The sequence below is a fragment of the Meleagris gallopavo genome, chromosome 4, assembly GCF_000146605.3.
Source record: "Meleagris gallopavo isolate NT-WF06-2002-E0010 breed Aviagen turkey brand Nicholas breeding stock chromosome 4, Turkey_5.1, whole genome shotgun sequence".
In the NCBI taxonomy this organism is placed as follows: domain Eukaryota; kingdom Metazoa; phylum Chordata; class Aves; order Galliformes; family Phasianidae; genus Meleagris; species Meleagris gallopavo.
In genome coordinates, this window is record NC_015014.2 from 4,780,714 (window position 1) to 4,799,697 (window position 18,984).

The 18,984-nt window shown below is 36.0% G+C and overlaps 1 protein-coding gene and 1 long non-coding RNA gene across 3 annotated transcripts in view; one reads left to right on the top strand and one right to left on the bottom strand.

The window, feature by feature from the left end:
• ANXA10 (annexin A10) overlaps window positions 1-18,984 on the top strand; it is a 25,412-nt gene that overhangs the window by 1,914 nt on the left and 4,514 nt on the right. For both annotated transcript variants that reach the window (XM_019614470.1, XM_003205382.4), the window contains exons 2-10: window positions 6,991-7,072; window positions 9,733-9,827; window positions 12,583-12,696; window positions 13,410-13,500; window positions 14,139-14,218; window positions 16,417-16,470; window positions 16,589-16,682; window positions 17,855-17,950; window positions 18,669-18,727. In XM_019614470.1, the coding sequence (XP_019470015.1) occupies window positions 6,991-7,072; window positions 9,733-9,827; window positions 12,583-12,696; window positions 13,410-13,500; window positions 14,139-14,218; window positions 16,417-16,470; window positions 16,589-16,682; window positions 17,855-17,950; window positions 18,669-18,727 (765 nt within the window). The remainder of the gene's footprint in view (window positions 1-6,990; window positions 7,073-9,732; window positions 9,828-12,582; window positions 12,697-13,409; window positions 13,501-14,138; window positions 14,219-16,416; window positions 16,471-16,588; window positions 16,683-17,854; window positions 17,951-18,668; window positions 18,728-18,984) is intronic.
• On the bottom strand, window positions 5,293-8,245 carry LOC116216530. Its single transcript, XR_004159440.1, has 2 exons — window positions 8,178-8,245; window positions 5,293-5,397 (listed from the first exon to the last, which is right to left on the bottom strand). It is a non-coding gene; the product is annotated as an uncharacterized LOC116216530 (long non-coding RNA).

Sequence of the window (18,984 nt, forward strand, 5' to 3'; positions counted from 1 at the left end):
AAAAAAAAAGTATTTTTGTGGATTCTCAGGATAAGCAAGCTCTTACTCTTTATTCCTATTTCCCCAATGTGCTGTGAGCTGGGAAGAGAGAGAAATTAAAGGAGATTTGTATGAACTAGCTCAGAGGTCTCCAACCAGTACAGCAGTCTGCTGCTGGGGAGAAAGAATGGGGAGCACCCTCCCCTGGATGCTTGCTTGCTCTTCCAAATGAAGTCAGTTATGGAACAACACCTGAGATTCAGCAACAAAATAACAGAAAACCACTTCTCTAAGAGCATGAGCAAATCACAAGCAGAAAAAGCAGGATCTACAAAGGGTAGAGTGGGAGGCTGAGCCCATTAATTTCTTATCTATGCTCATTAAGCACGACCTTATATTGAGCGTAAGTCCAAATAGTACAATTAAGGTATTTTTCAAAGAATTCCAATATGCTAATGTGCCATTCATTTAGAAATACAAGAAACATGAAAAAGGAATTAGTAGTATTTAAAATGTAGTTGATTTAAGATTATCTTACTGCTTATGTTGTAAATATATTCGCATATGTTGTATGTGGAATACGAGATAGGATGGAGTCAACCTAAACTGAGATGTAGATAACACACAGCAGCAATTCTGACAGATTCAGCAGCACTGTGCAACTTCGTTATCAAAGACTACGTACAGGAAATGCCCTCTTCCCCCAGTACAAAGAGTTACAACTACCAGAAACTAGATAAGACATTTGTGTCCTCTCTAAAATACAAATACAGGAAAAGATGGGATGCTCTGGAGAAAGACTGAGTTTTCTACATTTAAATGCATCTCTCCCATTTGTCTCATATGTAATTCCAAAAACATGTAATGCATACAATAATTCTCAGAAAAAAACAAAATTATTTATCAACAGTTTTTTAAATAATAAAGCTGCACACGAAGGACATCACTGCAAAAGTACAGCTATAACATAGCATGTAGTTAGCTATTAAAGTAAGCATTTTATTTTAGTAGATATTCCCCATAGGAAACATTCAGACTAAATAATCTGACTATGATTGTTTGCTATCAGCAGAATGACCTAATGAATAAATATTATTAGAAGGCTGTTAACTTGAGATTGCCTTTCCCATCACAAGATGGAATTGCCTGAACTTTACATATCATACATTGATAAAAACAGCCTCAGTTTTAACGGATACTTTCGTTGAACTGCTTATGGCTTTGGTCAGGAAAAGTTGTGACTTCCTTGTACAGAAGGAAGCTAGATTTCAAGTACGATTTTTCAGCCTTAGTAAATATCTTACAGTTTCTTTTCAGTCTTTTCTCCATTTTGATTAATTCCACCAATACTGCAGAACCTGTACTGACCGCACAGCTGTTTTGGAATCAGTTCTTTTCAAAAGGTAAATGCACAAACACAAGCAAACACAGACATTTATGAAGTGCCCAATAGAAAGATACAATGATATACTGAGGTCCAAAAGAAGATTAAAATCCTTGAAGTTAAAACCACAGAATCACCTCTGGAGATTTGTTTGCTTTACTATTAAGAGCATGGACACTTTCTGGGAAAGAAATAAAATATATGTATTATTATAATGTGGGATGTTAGAACTCCAATATCAAAATTAAACTTATATTTTAAATTGTAGAATTTTTCCACATTATTTCAGTGAACTGTACCAGATATCTTCCCCCTGCCTTCTTCAGAAAATTTGGCTATCTTATAACCATCCATCTACATGTCCTTACCAGTAACTTCAAATTTGTTAGTGAATTTCTGTAATAATTGGCAGCTGAATGACAATTCTTTCTGAGGATTTGTGAGAACATTGATCAATGGAAGCAAGAATTAATTTGCTCTTCTATTTAAAAACAAATGGCGGGTAAAACTCAAATGCCATTTATGTCATTGGCTTACCATTAGTTACACAGTACAAAGTGAGGATTCAGCCAGAACAAAGCATCTCCTCTTTAGCCAGTAGCTAACTTGGAAAGGACCTGGATAGATTACATCCTTGTCCTAGTACAAAGGATGTTAAATGACCCAAAAAAAACATTCCAGCTCTTCTTAATCTATAAAAAGACTTCTGGTACTTCAGAATTCACTGTTCTTCTTTACTTCTGTAAGTCTAAGAACATAGTATTTAAAGGAATCAAATTCAGTGAAGGAAATAAATTACTTCAGGCTTCTCTTCTGACATTGAGAAAACCACAAAGTCACTGCTGCAGCTCTAGCTCTGACATGTAGTACAATTTCTGCTCACTGTAAATAGCAATATACTTCTCATTTAAATGTGAAATACTAATACTAATGATAGTTAATGTGAGCATGAATCCTAGATCTTTCATTTTTGTTCCACATTTTGCCCTCTCGCCGATTTTATCAGTTTTGCATTTTAGCACCTACTCAATCAGTAATTTTTTTTTCCCCACATCTGTGAACCTCTGAATTACTTTTATTTGGCAGCCATAGGACACACTCAGATATATTAAACTTGGGTTCAGAGAAAGCACTAAGGCTTGGTTTGCAGTGCACCTGAGTGAGCAGAAGGGGTGGATCCAGGCTCCACCTCTCCTCACTCTCAGCCAAGGGAGCTGTATCTATCTGGATAGACACTGCACTTCTCTTGAGCAGTCGTCTGCTGTGGGAAGGGATGATCAAGTTTTCTTTCTTTATTGCCTCCTATCACTCCACAGTGTCTGTATCCTATTCTAAGGCACTGACCTCACCTTCTTTGCTATATAGTAGGAATATCACAACAGGGAATAATTCAATAATCTGTAGTGACCATTTTAAGCTGAACAGAAGAAAAACCATGAGATCACATTATTAATTTTTCTCTCCTTCTCAGGAGTGAGGGAAAGCAAAAATACAGTGTATAGGCAATGTTGTCAGAGATCAAAGGTCTCTAACCATGTTTTTTTCAGACACTCCCCATGTGGAAAACATGTTTAACATAATGTTTAATAAAATACCTGTCCAAAAGTGAATCTCACAGGATTTATGATTTAACTACACAAAAATATAGAAAATAACACAAAGTTACACTTACAAGAACACATCTATTGCAGTAGTTCCACAACCCTGTGACTATAGATTACCACAATCTATAATGTATTCCTACAACACTGAGCTTCATGAGCATATCCCTCTTACTCATCTCTTTAGAGCTTTCTTCCATTAGATGGATTTATTGGTCAATCACAGCTGACCAATAAAAACATATCAAGTGAAACAACAACCACAATCAGCTGTTAAATCAACCTTAAAAACACCTTACTTCAAAACAGGGCAGTAGGAATTCTCAATAGGTCATGGAAGCAAACAATTCCCTTGTAGTTACCTGCTCTCTGTTTAACATTCAGTCTGTTGTAATGTCATCCAGTAAACAAATGCTTCTACTGCCTGCCCTTTCAGAACACACAGTGATGATCCTTGCTGTTATATAAGCATCTGTCATATATCACTGGCATTCTTTGGTACAGAGCAGAAAACAAATGGTTACAGCACACAGTAACTAGTGAGCTGTTACTGCATGACCATACGGAATTCAGACCCAAAATCACCAGTTTTCTATAGGGTTTGGTTCTGATCCATTCAATGAAAACAGGTGAAATAAAGTTTAATAAGTTTAATAATCTCCTGACAGAGATGAATTAAGGGTGACTGCAAACTTCAGCCAAAAACCTGAAATTATGGAAGTAGTCACAAGATAAAACTGACATAGGTTGTGATGGAATTAATTTTCTTAGGGGCCAGATTGCATATACAACACAAAACAGCAGAGTACTTTCCTAAAGGTATAATGCAACAATAACTCTGTAGCTTACACCAATAGCAAGAAATCAAAATGCAGAAACTCTCTCTGAGGATTCTGATAGTGCATAAACTAAAACCTCAATCTTACTTGGGAGAACTGTTACATACAGGCAGAGCACTGAATTGGGTGGGAAACAACCCTGAAAATATAAAGATGAGGTCCACTGAAAATCCTCATCAGGACTAAAACTGGCACAATTGTCTTAGATGGGATGGATGACAGAGCCAATTACAACATGTACAATACAGGACAACACAAATTAAGTTTTAATTTGTTTAAAAGTGATTAACAGGTAGGTGCTTCCTCTCAAGGAGAACCTTCATATTTAATTTGATTCTACTTAAAAGAATTATGACTTTAATTGAACCCCTGGTAGGACACAGGTGTTTACTAGATTACATTTCATCTGCTAGTGGTAGACCTCAAACAATAAGATGGTGAATGCTTCTGAAAAGCAGCAGCAGCTCAGCTGAACTGTAAGAGAACTGAGTCCATTCAAATATCTATTACTTTACCTGTAAGACCTACTACAAGAGCTGTGTTTTGGGAGTAAAAACCTTAATAGCCTGAAAATCTGTATATCTGCAAGTATTTCTGCTATAATCGATTCCTCCATTATAACTCTGCAAATATTCGTTCAGATGATGCCTTTCTTCATTTTGATGGTTTCATGAAGATACAAATTCAAAAATGCAGTTCCAAGAACTACATGGGAATCCACTGTTAAAGCACTCATTTATTTGTGATTATAAATGCTGAAAAGATTGTTTGCTTTGTAACACTACAAACCTGAGTTTGTGAAAGGAAATACTCTGAAACAACCAGACTTTCTGGATATTGAACCTGTTCACAGCTGTTGCCAAAATGAAGAACCAGCACTGCTATTTTAAATTAGATTTGGATAAATACACACATCTGTTAGATTTTCTCTCCTCATGCCATCCTTCTGATCAGGAAGTACAGTGACGTGGTCAGAGAGTGCTTGAACAGGATGTCAGATATGTTCATCCTTCCTACCACAGGTTTATACTCTAAGCTAAAGGTCTTTGAATCTTGTATCTGCAACTCAAATTCCATTCACAACCTATCATTCTTTATTATCATTCTCATAAAAAAAAAATCTCTTTTGGCAGTTCTAGCATAATATTTGATAACAGTTTGGTTTTGGAATTATTTTCTCCTCCTCAAGATTGATGAGCTATTCTAGTGGCTCAGACGTTCTGAGAAGCATGAATTACAGAGGCAGAAAGCTAAATTCCATTTTTCTAACTCAGAGCATATATCAACATAAATTTTTTGATTCTGCATTCTAACAGTGTCTTCCAGCAGTTCTTTCTACAGTGATTTTGTTTATCAGTAAGTTTCAGGGTGGCTTGTCAAGCTACATTACCTATCAGCCAAAGAGTTCACGCATTCCTGCCTCCTGGGAGAAGTATCTGACTCTCAGCATTACTTGACATGCTAGCAAAGGAAAAGTGAAAATAATCACCTCAACTGGCACCTCATGTCCCACGTGGCCAAAGAGCACTCAAATTCCTGCAAATAGCACGTGCCTAGGAGACTCCTGGTGAACAACATCTGAAGATCACATGTACTGTAAGAAAACAGAAAATCACAAGAATAAGAATAATTTCTGAAGCTAATCTCAACCAACAGATGTGTTACATGACCAGTGAGACCCAAGATACATGGACTGAAGGGGGAAGATAGCATGGAAAATAGCTAGAGGATAAGTCTGAAATCCATTTTAGGTACAACATTATGTATCACCTTATAAAAATTGACATGGTCTCATCATCATCTCCACAGCCAGAGTTTCTCTCCTTATCTTCAGAAGATTTTTCTCATATATTCCCTGACTGTTTCTAATGAGTAAAGTGACACTACGAATTTTATGCTTGGTTGTAAATGTAGGACATTGTATTTAAAATGAAGAGTAAACCGCAGAAAGATGCCTGTCTATCAGCAAATATTTCCTTTCTTACATAAAGTAACTCCTTCAAAACCTTAAGTTTCTGATGCTACATTCTTTTCCTGACTTAGCCACCAATAATTTGTTTGCCCATACATTTGTTTGCTTGGTAGGTCTAAGTAAACTAAAGTAATCATTAGATAGATCAAGAAATTATATTTTCCTTCTCTTCAAACATATCCACTTTTTGCTTGTTGCTTTTTAAATCCTTCACTAAAACCGCAAGCCAAGGAAGAACATCATTAGTGGCCAAAAACTAAAGCAGTATGTGCATGTCATTACTGATGAAGGCACCACAGACAAAAGGTTTCAAGTGTACATAAAACAAGAAAATAAAGAGTAATTAATGTAATTAGGGGACCTTCTAATTCTAAGAGGTGTTTGTATACCTCATTTGTATTTGTAAATTTTACCCAATTTTCCATTGAAGTAAACATTTCAAGTTATCAGGTTCATTTTAATCAAATGTATTTACTCAGAACAGAAATCATTATAAAAGACAACTATTATGCAGAGTCTGAAAAGACAGGTATAATCCTTAGAGGAGCTGAAGGGGTTAAGTGAGTACAGAGCTAAGCAGCACTGAATCTCTGTTATTTTCATCTGTATGCAGATCTGTGATCCTATTAAAATGAGGAAATCAATTCTATTTACTATTCATAGATTTGGCAAAACATGAAATATTGTATGAAACAAAGTATCACTGGGAATGAAGTGAGAACAATTTAATCAGTTAAAAAGCAACCAGAAAAATAATGTTGACTTCCACATAGCATGTCAGAAAGATAGCCCACACTCCATCCCAACATCATTTCTTTCAAAATTACTGGCTTTGTAAGCAACCTACATACTTCATTATTTTCTCACCAGTTCTTTCAAATTAGAAATATCAAGACAAATTGAAGACTGACAGGGGTAACACAGATTAACTTCAAAGACAGAAGAATATTTTCAGAGAAGTTGGAGAAGTAGAAACAAAACTGTGATTACATTTTAATGAGAACAAAACACATTAATAACATTTTCTTTGTTCAAGCCTAACTTGAATACGCTCTGGCTTCCTAGGGTTTGCTGCAAGTTCTTCCCTGTAAATTAACATTTTTTTCCCCATAAAGCAAAAGTTTTAATCTAACGTGATTGCTGATTCTCACTTGAATCATATATGCAGTTAAAATATAAAACACTGCAATTAAAGGCTTCTTTCTCCTTTCGCAGATACAAGGAACAATTTTTCCAGCTCCAAATTTTAACCCCATTATGGATGCTCAGTTGCTAGGAGGAGCCCTACAGGGAATCAGTAAGTATCCTGGCATATTCTAACACATCTTTTATTACATCATAACACAAACTAAATGTATATATACACCCACAATAATAAAAACATCAATACACAGGTGTTGTTTCTTCAACGTATCACAGACAGTAAGATTCACCAGTGATACCCAAGCAAATCATGCATTTGCATGAGCTCAGAGCTAATTAATCTTAAATGTGTACCAACACTGATAATAGCAAATGTTTTCCGTGAGAAAATAAGAACAAGTTGTCACTACAATGAAGGTCAAAACTGGATTCATTTTTAGTTGTAATCCCAGCATTAGCTAGAAGCAGAGACTGTTATGTCTTTTAAAGTAACACTCATCAAGAAATAAAAATAAGTGGAGTAGAAATGTTTAAAGTATTGATTACCCTCTCCTCTGGACTAAGTTTTGCTTTCAGTCACAAAAATATGTTCAGCAAAACATTACTTTCTGTTCCAGATTTGTTCACAGCTGAACACTTCATATTGCTAAAGGTTCTAAGGATGATTTTTTTAAATTACCTTGCGAAACACTTCCCTCACATTAAGACTGTTGCCTGTATCAGAACTTTTTTATCTTCTAAGATTTTCACAAGACTGTATAGCACCAAATCTTGCATCCTGTTCAGCTTCTTTACCAGAAAAGGGAGGTTTTAGTCTTAATGTCAATCAAAACACCACAAAGTAGATATTATTAAGAACAGCACAAAGGATCTTTCTTAAGTTCGTTACAAATGAAGTTTTACTTGTTTTGCCAGACTTCAAGCAGCACTTTTAATGCAATGTTGCTAATGGGACAATACAAGGATGATTTTCTCTATTTACTGCTGTAAACACACATGCAGTAGCCCTTCTTTAAACTCGGCCTGGCAAAGAACATAGAATAAAGTTCTAGTCTCAAAGAGAGCTGGCAAAATATGATGCTGAGCTTACAGCAGTTCAAGTCTTCACAGTCTTTGCAAGTCCTGACATTCCCACGTCCTGCACACAACATTCATTCTCTTAAGGAGGTTTAGTCTCATACTGATACAGTTGGTGTTACAACTAGGAAGATTATCATTGTGAAAATAGGAAAAGAAACAAACAGGGAAGGAATGCTCACCTGTATCCAGCTCTAAGTTCACAAGAAAGAGCCAAAAGGAAAGATTTCCAGAAGAGACCTTTCCCCAGTGGCAGTCAGCCCTTAAATGGGATGTAGGAGAGGTGCAGCCAGGCTCCACCCCTTCCAGTCACACAGCTGAATTGCCTTCACCTGTGCTCCCAGGGCTGAGCCAGTGCTTGCCTCAGGTGATCAATCAGTGGTTCAGGCTGTGACTCAGCAGTTCCCATACACATAATCCCATTAATACCAGTGGTATTATAAAAAAACAAGTAAAGTTATTTAGGCATTTAAACATTACTTCAATCCTCCTTAATTCTACGGTAGAAACTGTATGAACTGTACAGAATCTCAATGACAATTATCTTCTGAAAAGTAAAGCAAACCCTTACACACAGAGGTTCAATAACACATCCATTTTGTGAGTTTGATGGCAGTGAATCAAACTGATGTGAAATCAGTGTAGCACAAGAAGCCATTGTAATTATGGCTAAATGGACTACAAGAAAGAGAACTGAACTTACTGCATAATGAGCAGACATAGATTTCATCTGCAAACTTATTAAAAAAATTTAAATCATATCTCATGTCCAATTACATTTGTGTCAAAATGGAGGCCACAACTTGTAGATCATATGACAAAATCTGCCTAACTTGAAAAAGATACAGAACTTGTATCTGTAACATATCTATATGTGCATGTAAAACAGTGATTTGTAGAAGCATCAGAGTATTTTTCTCTAGTCAGATGCTAGCTGAGCTCCATGCTTTGTAGCCAAACTTATCTCTAAGTGTAATAAAATAAATTGATTTATGGAGACGTGTTTCTGCTGGAATGACACTGAAATGCTGAACCAACTGAAGTAACCAAGAGCCATCTTTTGGGATGGAAAAAGATCAAAAACGATAAAATAATTTTCAGAACATGTTAATCATCATCCTCTTTTTCCTGAGCAGTTAATACTGATGAGTTATGGAAGTTTACCTGTGAGTTCCAGGTACCCAGCAAAAAGCAGAGGTAAACTCCAACAAATTGCACTCAGAAACTGATTTTTAAAATAAAATATTATTTAAAACTTCATAATTTAATTTATATAGTTTCTCTGAAAATATGTAGCTTTCAATTGTACAACAAATGGCCTGACTGTAATTTGTTGTTCCCATTTAAGAGATCCCAAATCCTGAAATGACAATTTAATCAATAACAAGAAGGCATACAAGTATGGCTCAGCCACAAATTCTTTTATCGTGCCTAATTCTGAACGGATGAAAGCTGGGATCTGCTCCATTGATGGCTTCAAATCCATTTCACTTGAGAGAGATGGTGATGTATCCAATAATAACAGACTATTTCACTAATTGCTGGTAGTACACCAGCAAGTGAAAGGTATGTATGCAAAGCACATATAATTGATTTGGTAAATACCAGCAGAATATCAATTTGCTGGTCTGCTTTTTTCAAGAAATTAAGTTTATACTCTTGAACAAAACAGGAACAATCATAAGCCTAAGTAAATAACAATTTGTTAATTGAGAATCTGTGTCTGTTTATTTCCAGGTTGTGAAAAAGATGTGTTGATTGACATCCTAACACAGCGCTGCAATTCACAGCGGCTCATGATTGCTGAGGCATACAGAGACATGTATGGCAGGGTATGACAGAACCAAGCTGCACTTTCTTTCCTTCCTTCTGTCCCTTCTGTTTCCAGTACAGTTGGTCAGTCCTTCTCTCAGGTCATCACTAGAATTAGAAACCTGGCAAAGCGCTGACTGGCACCAAAAGGTTGGCACACAATTTTGCTCATGTAACTATGCATACATTTGAAGGTTTCTAAATGTCATTTACACAGCAGAGCATCTGCCACAAAACAAGGAAGAAAAAAGGATGTGCAAAGTTTCCTCTTCCATATGTTCTTTCTAGCAAGGAGTTTTGGAAAGACTGATTTCTTCCTCTGTTTTGGAGTGCTCGTCAAATACTTTTTTCAAGGCTTTGGAAAACATAGCAAGACCAAAATATTTCGAGAAAAAAAGAATAACGCATTAAAAAAAAAACAAAAAACAGATGTCATTGCTATCTTTCTTTAAAAAAAATGAGCCAGTTCAACCTAAATTCCTCCTCTTGAGCGCAAAGAACAGAGACTTCTAGTAAGCTGCTAATAATTTTTCACCATTTCATTCCTTTGTTTTTCTTACAAAATGCTTCTTTAACCTTTTCTCTAGAATGTTTCAACTATACCTAGCATTTTAACAAAAAAAAAAAAAGCCCCCAAGTCATTTTTTTACTTTTAATTTCTTTCTTTGTTACATAGAGATGACCAAGAGGTATCACTAATGATGTGTTAGTAAAGAACTGCCAACCGTCCATCAGAAATGGAGTTAGGTCTGCCATTTTTCTCTGAGTAGAGAACAACTACTGATTTGCTCATTAATTATCTACTTGGGTTTACTTTTTAAATCCAGACTAAAAATATCACATAAATACCTAAATCCTTATGAAAACACATTATCAATAAATTTCTGTCTCCTTCAGCCATAGCCAATTAACCTAAATCCCTACAAAGCTAGTGCTCACAGACCTAAAGACCTGAATCAACTAAAAAGAATGCAAAAAAACAAAAACGTTCAGATTTTTAAGTATCACAAAAACAAAGAATACTAATAGAAGAGAAAAGTAAGTAAACTCTTCTTATACTCCAGCAGAGCACTCCACAGTCTCAAAGTCATGGACTCACTGTTGCACATATACCACACACAATTTCATTTAAGTGAAATCATTCTGTACTATGTGTACTCGACAGATACAGTCCAAATCAGTTTTAATCTAGCACTGAGACTAAACAAGAATGCTGAATTTGTCCTTTTCACTTGTGACAGTGGACATACTGAAATAGATAATCCTGTTAGTGCTCCATGCAGTCTGATTTATCCCTCAAAACTTTGTTATCTTACAGCAGGAACTGCTGAACAGGGATGTATCTTGCTATGAATTGCTGCAGTTTACAGTTCAGCAGATACTCCAGGATGTATCAGTCACAGCACTCATTTCAGCTCCATACGTTCAATATGGTAGCTACTATGGTCATTCCCTTGAAAAATGTAAAGCATGAGATATTAGAAGGAGAAATAGATATTAAAAAAAAAAGGATACAACCAGCTGCATGACTAAGATATAAACAAAGGCTTTAAGACCTTTTACAATTAGACTTCAAGAATTTGGTACAGCAGAGACAATTTGGGAAATACTAACACTGACAACTTAGGGTTGCTTTTCCTTATTTTTCAGTACTTCAATTCCCTTAATTCTAATTGCAGGGATAATCTTTAAATAGTACCTATTTGTACTATTAACCAATTTTCCCAAAGTCATGATGTTTTAAATGAAATAACTTCATGAATTAATTTCTATTCCATGTGTGATTCAATGGCTGTCAAATGCATCTAGTGTGCATCTAGTGAACACTGTGTGTTTCTTCCTCACAAATCCAATTTTTAATCTGTATTTGTCCTCCTTCATTCCCAGTTTAGCAACTAATTTAATTATATTAAGATATGCATCAATGGTAAAGTACAGGCTGAAAAAAAAACCTCTCCAATAAATTATATCACAGGAATCATTCCTGGTACTCCTACAATTTCCAACTTAGTTTAGAGCCTATCTGACAGCTGCCCAGTACTGTATGAGAACCAGCAAAGTATCCTCTTAATTAGACACAGCAATCCTATAACAATCAAGTTTTTGGCATTTGCAGTGTTTCAACGGATGAAAGGGGAAAGTGGAGAGTGGGAAGGAAACTCTCTTCCATTAGTCAAATACCTGGCAAGTGAGGAGGCTTCCCTTTTACTAATCCAATGTTTATCCAAAGAAGCAAACTCATTTTGAATATTAGATGTATATAAACTGAAGCACATAGCCTTCCAGTAATCCAGAATAGGTATTTTTATGTACTGGGATGATTTTTTAAGAATGATTTTTTAAATTAATCACACAGCAAATAACCCAGAAGTAAGGAAATTGCCTGTGTGTTATGGGATTTAACTTCTGTGGGCTCAGCTCTTGCAGATTCAGACAGGGAATCTGCCATGGGGAGCTGCAAATGCTCTGCTGTGCTATTCAGGTTTCCAAGCCCTTAAGGAGCAGTTGCATTTGAACCCCTAAATTTTCTTCTGTATTCCAATGAACCAAAAATCAACTAATTTATATAGCTGACTTGCTTCTCTGTCTATTGCTATCTCACAAGTAATATTAAAAGGAGTAGGTTCTATTTTAAAAGATTTATGTTGCCTAATCTTAGGTAGACTTCATCTCAGACAACTCATCTTCATTCCGTTACAAAGAAAACTGCTAATATTTTTAAGCTGTTTTTCATGAAGTGTGACTGTTGAAATAATCCTGTGTATTTTTGTTCAGGATTTGATGACAGACCTAAAAGAGAATCTCTCTCATCACTTCAAAGAAGTCATGGTTGGCCTAATGTATCCACCTGCATCCTATGATGCCCATGAGCTCTGGCATGCACTCAAGGTATTGGCCTAATCAACAGCTACTCAGACACACAGTTTCTATTACTTAATATATGATAGAGTGATTTTTTTACATATTTAAATGCTTAATAAACTGCTAGAAAGATGTTTCATAGTACACTGACATTGAGTATAAGGAATTTTTAAAAAATGTTTTTTTTTCAAACACCATGCAATTAAATGGTGAAATCCATTGGTGCATGGCAATATTGAAACCAAAAGCACAAATTGGTTCAAACTGAATCAAAAAGGACTTGAAAAATTCTTAGAAAACAACTTTGCTCTCAGTTATTAAAAATAAACTGAAAGATGGGAAGGCATATCCCAGAACTGGTGTTCTTATCCACTTCAGACTGCCTTGAACACTTCCTGGCACATATACTCAATCTTTGCATCTGATTTCTCTCAGTAACTCCTAAATTCTTATTCAAGCTCTAAAATTCTTCCCATTGTGTTTCTGTCAACAACAGTCTTGCTTCTTTCCCCACTTAATAACATATATTCTGGAATTCAAAGTAAGTAGGAACGTATTTGTTGTATAAGTTTCTACTATTAACTTGAAGTCAATTTCTTTTTAAACAGCTACACTATGCAAAGGCACACCATACACTGCTCCAGAAGAAACTGTCAGTCTTTTGTCACGTCTAATAAGGCATTTCTTTCTTCTGAAAGCTGTGGTTCCTAATGACTTCATATTTACTTCCTCCTACACAGGGAGTAAACACAGAAGAAAAGTGTCTAATTGACATATTAGCCTCAAGATCAAATATGGAGATATTCCAGATGAAAGAAGCCTACTTAACACGTAACGTATTTTACAAGTGTACAACAGCAGCTCTAATTTGTGTATTAGGCTGAATGTATTAGCATGAGTGAAGGAACTAAATTACAAAAGTGACTTCTCAGCATGGTTCCCTTCCTCTTCCTCCCTCTTCATAATTATATTTAAAAAGCTGAAGCAAAATGAATAAAGTTGAACGTATGTCATAGTACTTTGGAGATGTATTGCTGCCTATTATGTTTTAAAGAGCTAGCAGTCACATTTGAGGATTTTCATAAGCTCTGGCATCCCTTTTTCCAAGTGCATCAACTGTTTTTCTCAGAAGTGCTTCCTCAGGCTGAATACTCAACTCACCTTCCTTGAGGGGGTGCTTCTGAGTATCCCAGAATCATGCAGCTGCAGCAGTGGCAGGGCTGCCAGGCACAGGCAGCAGGATGGGCGAGCTGCTGAAGTGGCTGAGGCCTTGGCAGGGAGGAGCCCCTCTATGATTAGGTCCATGCAGAACCTGCATGAGTTCCTGTGGAATAATTTTTAATACCTTTAGAAAACAAGTGTGTATTTGCACCCCATGCGTTCACCCTTTGTTTGCTTATTTTCATAAGTAACATTCAGAGCAGGTTCGTTTTTATTTATTTAGGTTACATATTTTTGTTTTAATCTAGAATACAACAGTGATCTTCAACAAGATCTTGATTCTGAGACTTCAGGTCACTTCAGAGATACTCTCATGAACCTCGCTCAGGTACTGTAAATATAATAAATAGTATGATACACATATAAAAAATTTAGAGTGACTTCTGATATAATTCAAGTGGTCTTAAATTTTAAAGTAACTGCAGCTAAAGTTAGCTCAACACGACTACACTTTTGAACAAGAGAGTGGGAAGAGCAGAACCAGAGTAACAAATAATGACAAAACTAATCCAGCAACACGAAATGCATTTACATTTCTTTACATGTTTGTCTGTTTGGGGAAAGTGTTTCTAAGATATGAACTGACATTAGGCATCATTGAGGCACAGACATTAAGGGTAAATGTTTCAAAGGTAGAAACTATAAATGGGAAATATTTTATCTAATATTGGAGGGTTTTTCCCCTAATAACGAAAATTCTTCCATGCTGAAAAAGTGAAGAGCTATAATCTAGGCAACTCCATCTCTTCTTATCTTTACCAAACCCATGAGAAATTTTTACTTGTCAAGAGAATAACTTTAAAATAAACAATGTCAGACTAACTTATTGCTCCTTATTTTCTATACACAAACAGACACCTGGTATCAGCAACTTCTCAGTTAACAAAGACTAACTGCTATTTAATAAAGAATGGTTGTAGGAAATGCCCAATTTTACTAACCTATACTGCATATCTTTGAAGACTGCTAACTGAATCATCCACATCTGAACAGGGTCTTATATTAAAAGTCAGTGATATTTCATCAGTTGTAGTGCTATGTAACTTATAGAAAGAAATTCTATAGCAACATTTCCAATGTATCCTTAGGTTGTTGGGGTTTTTTTGGAAACACATTGCTTTGATTTCTAGTAAATCTCTGGACTGATGAGGCACACATCAGAATGCAAACAGCAGTCACTGTGTTTCACACATGGGTAACAAACAACTCAATTGCTTTAGCATAGTAATTGTGGTTTTGATATGAGGCAAATTAGGATCTACAGAAATCTGCTACCAATGAATGTATACCAGCAAAATCCTCCGGATGGAAATGATTATGAAACAGTAATTCCTAAATAAATTTTACAGGTTGCAACTTCAGGTTAGTCAATGTTCTTGTATAAAAAGAGAAGATTTCTATACTGTTTGCTGTGTATGAACTGAAATATAACCATTTTCTAGTATTTAAAAAACGATCAAGGGTAGTGTGGGATTCACCAGCTAAATTGTGCCAAGATTAGTCACTACCAATTGTTACTGGAGGCAGTGGGCACTTACCTTATGTAGAGCAGTATGCATCTTACTGCCCACTTGTCTTTTTTTTTCCCCCTGCACCCATGTCACTTTATGTGGTCGTCCCAGCGTGATTTCCTTCAGGTAATTTATCTTGTTAGTAGGAATTCTGCTCTTAGCTGTGTGAAATTCTTACAATTCAATTACAATACAACTGACTATTTTTAACAGAAAAGAACCACAAATCAGTCATTCCAAAAGATGACAGATGACGCATAATTTCAATCCTCACTATCACATGCACAGAAAAACAATTGTAAATTCTAAAGTAAGTTGCTTCAAACACATATCATTAAGGCAATGGCTGCATATAGCTTGAGACTATTGAAGAGTCTGCAACCAGGGCTGATTCGTATCCTTACAAGAGAATTATGGTTAAAGAAGCAATTCCTGAATGTGTGTGCTTTTTTCTTTTTCTAACAACTATGTAATTCAGATCATAGTGTGTTTACTAAAACACATCATCTTGATTTATGTAATTGAAAAGCTACTAAATACATGGGAATGTTTAAGTGTTCTTTGGTTTATATAGCAAAGTTGTCAAACAGTTTTCTAGACTTAGATCTTACTTGTAGCCAATGATGGATAAAGGATTTTCCTGGCAATACACACACTGATCTGAAATAAGCAGTCAATGGTAAATGCTACCCTTTTGCTTGCTTTTCTCTCATAGTTACATGTTATAGTAAACAATAGAGCACTTACAGCACTGGGTGGTGGTAAAATGTCATTTAAAATCAGACTAATAATGGGATGGGTTTATGGGGCAAGTTTATCCTCTTCCACAATTTTTTCCTCTCATAACACAGTCTGCCATTTCAGTTTCCTCTGTTCAGAAGACATGAAGCTGTAAATGAAAATTCAAGGATATTTTCCATGGTTGTAAATTCAAGTATTTATTCTATTGATTCAGTGTAAAAAAAAAACTGTGTGATATCTCAAGAAATGAAACAATTTTTTTCTTCCCCCCCAGGGAACAAGAATGGAAGGATATGCAGATCCTTCTACAGCTGCTCAGGATGCAATGGTAAAAATAGGCAGACGTGGGCACGTCTCAGATGGAGAAAAAAAAAAAAAGCTAATGTTGAAAAGTGATTCAGAATTATTTAAATTCTTCTGCATTTTTTCTTTTTCTGGTATAATAGATTCTATGGGAAGCCTGTCAGCAGAAAACAGGCGAACACAAAAACATGCTGCAAATGATACTGTGCAACAGGAGTTACCAGCAGTTGTGGATGGGTAATCCAATGGTTCAGCTGTTTGACCATACAGCGTAAAGGAAAAAATCTGACTTGCTAATAAGGCCATGATTTATATATCAAGCTCAGTGAGCAGCAGAACATTAGACTGAACCGTAACTGTGAACACTTGGAGCTCTCAGAATCTCACTGATGTTGATGCGATTTTGGAATTAATGCAAGATTGAACTTTGCCTGATGTCTGCAAGTTTCAAAGATGTTTTGAAGGGAGGGACTTCCAGAGTCCACTCCGCTCTCTCTTAAAGAGCACAGACACACACAGAAACATAATGGGGTGCTTTTATTTAAAACTAGATAGCCAGGCATAATTACAGATTGGGAAAAAAAAAAAAAAAACAGTGAAATCTTCCACTGTAGTTAAGAAATTCATCTACTTGATGACATGTTTGAGATGTGTTTTGTTCTGCTTGGTGACAAGTTTATCACTGTGCAGGCAGTTGTACTTCTTCTGCCAACTTCTATCAGAAGCTCGGAACTACTTTGGTGCCATGAATCAACCAAGTAACTCTGTTACAACTTCTGTAAGGATGGTGGTCATGGGATCAACACAACGTAACACACCTGGCCATGCTAATACTTCCCTGCTGTACAAGACATTTGAGGGTTCTGCCTATAATGTAGTTTGCTGTAAGTTCTGTAGTGGGCAATGAACTGAAAAATCTCCTGCTTTCCTAAGGCTTAGGTAAGCATGCACTGTACTGGTGTGTATGTAAGTCCAGACAACGCCCATGTCTGGACAGTGACATGTTAGGCATATTGTGTGATGGCTTCTCATAATCTATGAGCATTTGGCCAGCTTTAGCCAAGCTGAGCATGGAACACTTCTTACTGACATGCAATTCTGACAAGTTCTAGAAACAGAGACTACAGGAGTATTTATTAATTATTATTATTATTCGTGAAAAATAGACTTCGCTGTGCATTCATTTTAAATTGTATAGTAGAGAATTAAAAAGAGAATGTCCTTGAAGCCAGGTTTCAGACCACTCATTTAGATTGCCTTAATTGCATGATATAAACTTAAGGAAACACTGCGAACAAATAGATAAGAAAAAAACACAGCCAAGGGTTATAGTGAGGAGGGTGGGAAGGGAGAAGAAAGTTGATCACTGTTGATGAACTAGAATCAAGTGAGATTTCTTCTCCTCCAAGTTTTCCAGGAATTCCAAAGTATCTCTGGGCAAGACTTAGTAGATGCCATCAATGACTGCTACGATGGATATTTTCAAGAATTACTGGTTGCAATAGGTATACAAAAATATTATTTTACACTTAACATCTACATGACCTATCAGACATAGAATTTTCTTTTTCTGATACTCTTCTGCACTTCCCTATGCTGTTTGATTAAAAGTTCAGAAATCATTAGAAAAAAAGATATCTGAACAGAACTTCTGTTCCATGGCTCATGTAAATCTAAAAACATACATGTGCAGCACCAGATTGTGACTGAGCAGTACTACTATCTGTTCTTTATTTGATAACAAATTTGGTGTGATCAGTGATGGATGCATTAGCAACTGATTCCACACACCTTAAATCAATCTTAGAATCATAGAACGGCCTGGGTTAAAAAGTACCACAATGCTCATCTCGTTTCAACCCCCCTGCTATGTTCAAGTGTCACCAACCATCAGACCAGGCTGCCACATCCAGCCCAGCCTTGAATTTGTAAATTTTTCAAGACTTAACTGGTATGCAAACAAGTTCTAAGCTTTATGTGCTCATTTACAGATTAACATTTCTACATACGTGTCACAAGAGAGCATTCACTGATTTTTATTAAGCCCTTCTATGTAATGAGTGCTTAACTCAAGTACCAGACTTTTAGAACCAATACATACAGCCTTGGTTGTGAAAACTGGCACCTTAATTTTGAGTCGAGTTGTGGATAGCACTACAAAAGCCAACAAAAGTATTTTTACCATTAATTTCCTATTTACCTGTAGTAACATCTCTTTTCCAGTTCTCTGTGTCCGTGACAAGCCTTCCTACTTCGCTTACAGACTCTATAATGCAATTCATGTAAGTAGTTGTTCTTCTCCACATATCATAACAAATAGCTTCCTATTTCTGTTTGCTTGCTTACACTTAACCAAATAGTTACAAACCAATCTGTTCAATCCTTGAGGTGGGACTGCATGCTTTATAACTTTTGGCACCTAAATACATTTCAAAGCAGTAGTGCCTACACAATGGAACGTAACAGAATTTAATTCTAATAATTTAAATATTTAGATTCCTTTAGAGATCTGTCTGGTAAGTGTTTGGTGGGCTTTTTT